We start from the raw sequence: 7,382 nt of genomic DNA on the forward strand, positions 1-7,382 counted from the left end.
AACAGATAATAAGATCATTTAGAGTGAGGAGGTGCTAAAAGAACAGGATGAGCCGTGGCTCCGTTTCCATGTCTGACTGACAGCTTCATCACCTTTCATCTGTATTATGCAGCTACCCTGAGCTGCATGTTAATTGAAGTTGCCCAGGGAGCGTTTTTACACACAGGACTCAGGCACCCCTTTTCAGAGAAGGTGGGAGTGTCCTCTGGCTAGCCTAGGAGGCACCAAGGGTAAATAAATGTTCAGCTAGCAAAAGTCTGGGGAGGAGTGGGGAAGGGTCAAACCCAGTACACCATCCATCCTGCCTGTGCCTGCAGATGTCATGACCAGGTCCCTTAAAGACCTAGATTTGTGGGGAGCAGAGGGCTCCCTGAGAGTGGTGACTATCAACAAAAAGTGTGCCATGATGGACAGGTGAACTTGGCCAGTGTATTTTTTCTGACCTCAGAAAGTTCTAGAAAGAGTTTGTTTTGCCATTTCCCTCGCCCTAATTGTCCTCTTTCTCATTTTATGCCCCTGCTAGACCACCGCTCTTGATAAGGAGAGGCAGGTTTTCCGACGAAGACGCAACCAGGATGTGAGGAGCCGGTACAAGGCGCAGCCAGCTCCTCCCGAACTCAACTCGGAATCGGAAGACTACTCCCCAAGCTCCTCCGAGACTGTTCGCTCCCCTAATTCGCCCTTTTAATAAGACCCTTTTACTCAAAGTCCTAGCTTAACCCTTTGAGACTCTGAGATTTTTTTCCCCCAAATTTGTGTAAAACAGTTTCATCTGATCTATCTAGCGCTCAATGCTTGAATGGCAGAACTGAAAGTGTTTTCAGGTATCTTTGTAGCGGTTTCCCTTTACTGAATGAGATGACACGTGGTGATTGTGAAGATGGTAATTTGCTGCTAATAGAGTCCTCAAAGGGTTAAGGCCAATTTGCAATTTTTTTTTAAACTTAGAAGCAATGAATGTTTTCATCAGTCAAGCTAGGATCTGCAGTATGTAATATAGCACTTGTTAACCCTCTGAGTGCATAGAATTTTATTGAGAATTCCTGTTGGGGAATTTTTCAGGCCTTTGGATGTATACACACATGTTTCTTGATTTTACTGCAGATCAAGGGGTGTTGTTAGATGCTGAAATGTCCAGAAAAGAAGGACATTTAGAATGATATCTTGTTTGTCCTTTTCTGTGGGTTTAGAACGTGGCAGGTTTATAACTTCGACACACGCACGATTCTTTCTTCTTCACAATCCTATTCAGAAACAGATTTTTTTTTTCATAAGAGATATGACTGTCAGTTGCAGTGAGTTCTGCATCCCAGGTGGAGGGAATTGGGTTTGTGGCAAAGAGCTTGACCCAGGAAATAGATGGTGTCCCCCAAATTGTCTCCACATGAAGCTGTACTGATGACGCCCCAGAAATGCTGCTTCCATATCAGCTGCTGCTAGCGCCAGCGCAGACTCTCAGGGAGTCACCACAGCTTGTCTTGTGCTTGGTGAGTGAGGGTCTCTCTACTCAGTGTCACACATCTACAGGAAAGAAACAACTGGTGGAAAAGAGCAATAAACTGCCCGGTGCTCTGTAGGGCTGGAATTTCAAACAGAAAGGGAATAAAATCCTGTGATTTTTCTCACCTGCTTTTCCACGCACTGTGGTCATCACTGTGCAATCTACATCTAGTATGAAATCCACACATAGGAGAGCTGGGGCACAAGGGGACTGGAGGCAGGTGCTTTGCAAGATGGCTGAGGAGAAAGCACACTGGGAACACAATCCAGAATGTTCTAACAATAGGTTTTCAGTGAATAAACCACTGGCAAGACAATTCCATGTGCACCTTTAGGTTACCTATATAGTCTCCCAGGAAGATCAGGATGAAAGACCTAGATGATACCCCTGAGAATAAAACCTCCATTCCCCTAAAATTTTTTTAAATACCACTGTCTTTAGCTGTCCAGGAGGTCATAGTGGTTTTTCTGTCTTTGGGCCAAGTCCTGTCTGAGACCTGTATTTTCACTCCTGTTACCAAATCTGTCTCCCTAGTGCAGTGTCTCCAGGCCTGAGTTTCTTCTGGAACAGATTCCATTTTAGAACGGGGATTTGCAGGTTCTGTGCATCACTGCAGTGCTCAGAGAGGATTCTCCTGGGGTGTCTTAGAGGCAGGTGCCCAACTCAAATGTGCTCCCAAGGTTTGCTGGGCTCTGGGATACACGAGACAACCAGGGAGGGATAGCTCATGAAATTTGCATCTGGTGGCTGAACAGTACCTATGTTCTCTGTTTTGAATATACTTTAATACCTGAGAGTCTGAAAATTTGTGAACAACGTTTCTACAGTCCTTTATTTTCAAATGCACGTTGATCTTCACTTGCTGCATTTTTACTCTTCAACCCTGAAACTATGGTCTACATTAATATGGATTTTTAAATCACATGTCATTACTTTTGCAACACCATCTCCAAAATTTTTTGCTCTTTTACGTTTAGGTTCATCTCTGTGGTCTGTGTTGTCCTGACTTGTAAAAAGCATATCGTTTATTGAGGTTTTTTCCCCCCCTTTTAGAGCATCCGGAAGTGATAACACACAAAATAACAAAGTAGCATAAATCAGTAAATTAGTTGAGTTGTTTTTGGGGGGAGGTGGGGGTGGGGGGCACAGAACACCAGAAAGAGTGTTGGTGTGTAGGTAGATTCCATATTAATGAGGAACACTGAACTAGTCGGAAATTACTGCTTTCTCTAGCAATATAAAGCAAAGCGCTATTCCAAGGCTATGGAGTAGCTCTACAGCCTGGCCTCAACTGGAAAAGTGTGAAGAATGCAATGGGCAGAGACCTACCTGCAGTGGACTGTCGTTTTCCTTTCTTTCTCTGAATTACTGCTTTTTCTGTGGGCATTAACTATATTGCTCCAGCATCTAGTGTACTGAGCCTGCAGTGCATGGCTCAGGCCTTTTCCCATCGACGTCTAGGGGGACTCTGGACCATGTGAAGCTAGGGGGTGTTTCTCAGCACACTGCAGAAGGGCAGCTCAGAAGAATGCAGGGCCCATTCAGCATGGGGATCCCAGCACATCACTGTCGAATCTGAGTGATCTATGCTGAATAAACAGTGGAATGTGACCAGTCAAGTAGAAATCTTGAGTAATCAGATGGAATGCAATCTTTCTAACATTAAGCTACCAAGATCCTGAATGTCAGAGATGTACTCAGAGGGTTAACAGACAAGCACAAGGCATGCTGACTACATTGGTGTATCCAGATTGCTTTGCTTTTAGCCAGTGCTTTCTAATTTTTTTCTCGACATTCTTGGGATAGTTCAAGTTTGAAATAATTAAGTGGTGGTGTTCTTTAAGGAATTTCTATAACCAAATTGATCTTATTTTTGATTTCACTTATCATAGAACAAATATGTATCATTATGGCAGTGTATCTATGTAATTATCAATTTAATCATCACCACAAGTGTTTCCATATTTTTTCCCAAGTATTTAATATAGCTCTCTTATGGTGGTGGCCTGGTGATGGGGACTGTCTTTCTTTTACTGACACATGACCAACCATACGGTATTTTCAAGGGAATTTTAAGATTCATCTTTTCAGTTTGATAGTAGACTAGTTAAGGAAGAACTCTTTTCATTACTTGCATCGTGTAAATCATCTCTGTAGACATGTGTTCATATTAATGAACACATTTTTTCTCAACATTGTAGCAGAAATCATTTTATTCGTCATGATCAATGAATATGTGATTTGCTCCAGATCATTAGAAGGAAAAGTAAGATTTCAGTCATCAAAAATGTTTTTACCGTAGCCCTCATCTAACTTACACGTGGTGCATATTAAAATAAGCAGAGAAAAAAATGTGAATAAACTACTGAAAACACTTGGTGTTTTGTGTTCAATGAGACCTTCCTGCAACCTGCTCCCCATGGGTGGCAGTTAACAGGCCCATCAGATATTGTCGAAAGAAAGCAATATATCCATGAATGAAGGCTAAAATTGCAATCCTTTACCCTTTGAGGCATATTTCAGTTGAAAACAAAAAGAAAAGAAAATTTGGCTTAGAGGGTCACAGAGCTCCCATATGACCAAGTCTCAAGCACATTAAATCATGGTTGTTTACTGGCCAAGGGCGTCCATTAGACAACTCTATCCCTTGCGCTGAAGCTCAATCGTGCTGAGGGCTGAGGGAGAGCTTTCTTAATATTACTGTGTTGCTCCTAGCCCTTCTCTGGGTTAGGATCTGTCAGCATTTCTATGATAAACTCCTATTCTCAAAGGTTTTTAATTTGACCATAAAAATGTGCCCCAGGCTGAAGTTTGCTATACAGGGCTGTACCAAAGAGTGAAGGTTTACTTCCTTCTCTTTCCAACTTCTTCCCCATTCTCCGAAGACAAGAACAACCAAAAAATCTGGTATGGTCCCTCCTTAATAGTGATTTCAGAATTTTGGAAAGCACCAAGATCCAATATGGTGGTTTTCATGTAGTTACTCATTCGCATATGTTTTTTAAATTTAATGGGTCACCTGGCATATATTGTAGATAACATATCTTTTCTATAATTTGTAAGTCAATAATTTTTTTAACTGCTACATGATTTTTTTTTTTTTTTTTGCCCAAGGATTTTAAAAGACTTGCAGTTGGTCAGTTCAAAAGTCAGATTTTTCTACGTATTGTCTGCCATGTCCATTAGGAGTTTGGGGAAAATACTCTCACACAGACCCTTACTTTGCATGCAGTTTAGAGGGTAAGATATGTGCTTCTTTTGGGGATAAAGATTTCCTTACTTAATTGTCAAATTTCATGGAGCCATTCTAGTCTGTTGGGGGAAAATAGTGATTAAAAGCACTTCCAAAATTAACATTTTTTGACAATTCAGATATGATAAGAAGCAGGGGAAAATAACACACTTTACTCTTTTCTTGCTTAAAGGCAAAGAAATCAATGAAACTTGAGGACACACTAAACATTTGATAACTGCAAATGTGCTTTAAAAATTGGTTCAATGGTGCTTACACATGAAACAGTAACAAATGGGGTTCCTAGGACTGTCAGAAGGAATCTTTAGTTTGTGTGTAATTACACACTAGAGGAGGAGGTGCTCTTAAGCCAGTCTTTTATTTTTAATCATCTCAAATATGCAACCATTCATCCAGTAACATTAAGGGTCGTAAACTGGTGGGAAACAGGAAATTCAGTGGAGAGGCTTAAATGCCTCTGGTTAGAGTGGGGTTTTTTGTTTGTTTGTTTATTGTTGGGTTTCAACACTGAGCATCATTTCTGTGATCAAGTTTCTAACTGGCATGTGTTTCGATCATGAGGTTTACCATATCTTGCCCATACAGACAATTGAGAGATCTAGTTTCATTTTGTTCCCTAAAGAAAGAGCACTCTAAAATTAAATCATACCTGTAAATTTCTTCAGCATTTGTTTCTGTTCAACGAAATTGAGACCCTTAATGTTGCTTTAATGTAAAATTGTCTATTTTGTCTGTGATATACTTTATTAATTTAAAGTAAGTAATAGTTCTAAAGTCTTCACTGTTGCTACTAAGAGAAAATAGAATTTTAAAGGTGATGATAAAGATGCTATAATGTCAGTTCATTCCAGTCCAATCAAATATAGTAAGAAAGAGTCCTTGAATAGTTCTCTAGGGACAATTTCTCACTTGTCATTGACATTAATCTTTGGTGTATTCTCAGAAAAAAATAAAAAGAAATTGAAACTGGTCCAAGGTTATATACTCATATCCTCGATAACTTTTGAAAAAAAATTTTATTAGGAAATTAATACTAGCCTTTTTCATTCTGGCTGAAAGAAAATTATTGAAGGATTAGTTGAGTGTGAAATTAAATAGTACTTTGCTCATACATACTAAAAAGGTGGGTAGGGACTCGACGCATTTAAACAAGTTTCTGAAAGGTTTCAATTTGACTCAAGAAAAAAATTCAATATTTCTTTTAAAAATACTGAATTTATCACTTGCTGCATGGATCAGATGGCGTAGGTTAATCTTCGATTTTCAGAATCCTAATGAAATAACTTGCAAACAATTTGTGTCCTTAATTAAAGGTGGAATGAGATCCAATTTTTCCCCCTAATCCTTCAGTTTAAGCTGATACATGTAGGTTAATGTGGAATGAAATCATCTGTGATATATTATGTTCATTTATCAACTGAGCTTTTTTGATGTTGCCTGTTTTTATGTAAAACATGTTCTTAAAGTTAATAAAATAATAGTACTTGGTGTATGAACTACTACATAATACCTTAGCTGAAGGGAACACTCCGGTTCATTTGCCATATTGGAGTAAAATTTCATCTTAGTTCAATTCATAATTGACACATTCAGTCCACGAAGGAATAGCCCAGCTGTGTTCTTAGGGGGAATTCTCTCTATGCAAGGCTTTAAAAATTAGTCATGCGGTCAGAGTGTAGCTTTCCCACATGTCCTCCATAGCACGGTGTGTATTTCATGAGCATAATTCAAAAACAGCTATTTCAAAAATGTCCCTTTTCATATATTACCTTCCTGCCTGGGCCACTGACTTGGATAAATACAAATAAATCAAATACCATTCAGCCCTATTTTATTCTTCAACCTATGTGCACAGGCTCTCCAGAGAAGGGTGTTGTTTTATCCGCTAACCTGTAATTAGCTGCCACTTTTGTAGCAATTTCCCATTAGGCATTCCGTGTGTAATATTGGCCTTAGAGAAAATTGCAAAACTGTACAATGGATTTAAGTTCTTTCCTATTGAGCTTTTCAATGCTAGGAGATTGAAAACTCAGCCAGCAAAAGTGACTGCAGGTTCCCTGGTGTCCTATGAAGGTGCCAGAATATCTCCAAGTGCTTGTAAAATTAGCAGTCACCTTCCCTGCCATCCACAGGCTGCTGCTGCAGCTGCTGTTCTCCCTTTTGCTGTACTGTCGTGAAGTCACTGGGTCCTTTCTAGACTCTCCGACAACTGCTGGGAAACAATAGCTAAAGTGATTACTTCCTAAAGACCATTACCTTGTTTTACGAGGCTGGCAGCTCTGCCAAAAACCTGCCATCGAAAACCTGGGCCTTGGTGTGAAAGCCTCAAGCACAAGTCTGGGATTGGAGATGATAAAACTGCCACATATGGGAATTGGGAAAGAAGGACCTTCCACGACTCCTGGCCATTTGGATGGGTAGTGGGCAAGGTGGCACTCATGTACAGGGAAGGCGGTCCTGGAAATGGAAGTAACTGGGTAACAAACACAAAACAGGTATAGAAGCATCCTGGAAATGTTCTTATAACATCTCCTAAGTGGAAGAAAAGCTGTGCTCTCCCTTAGAAGGTAGCCTGCACCCCGCCCCCTGCCCCCTGCCCCCCCAAGCTCCAGGAGGAGCACCAGGGGA

The 7,382-nt window shown here is 40.4% G+C and overlaps 1 protein-coding gene across 7 annotated transcripts in view; it reads left to right on the forward strand.

Annotated features, from left to right (window-relative positions):
- DCLK1 (doublecortin like kinase 1) overlaps window positions 1-6,250 on the forward strand; it is a 347,267-nt gene extending 341,017 nt beyond the window's left edge. For all 7 annotated transcript variants that reach the window (XM_030818533.1, XM_030818531.1, XM_030818532.1 and 4 more), the window contains one exon: window positions 524-6,250. In XM_030818533.1, coding sequence (XP_030674393.1) covers window positions 524-581 — 58 coding nt within the window. In that variant the 3' untranslated portion in view covers window positions 582-6,250. The remainder of the gene's footprint in view (window positions 1-523) is intronic.
- Window positions 6,251-7,382: the final 1,132 nt, after the last annotated feature.

This window comes from Nomascus leucogenys, chromosome 9, assembly GCF_006542625.1.
Source record: "Nomascus leucogenys isolate Asia chromosome 9, Asia_NLE_v1, whole genome shotgun sequence".
Lineage (NCBI taxonomy): Eukaryota > Metazoa > Chordata > Mammalia > Primates > Hylobatidae > Nomascus > Nomascus leucogenys.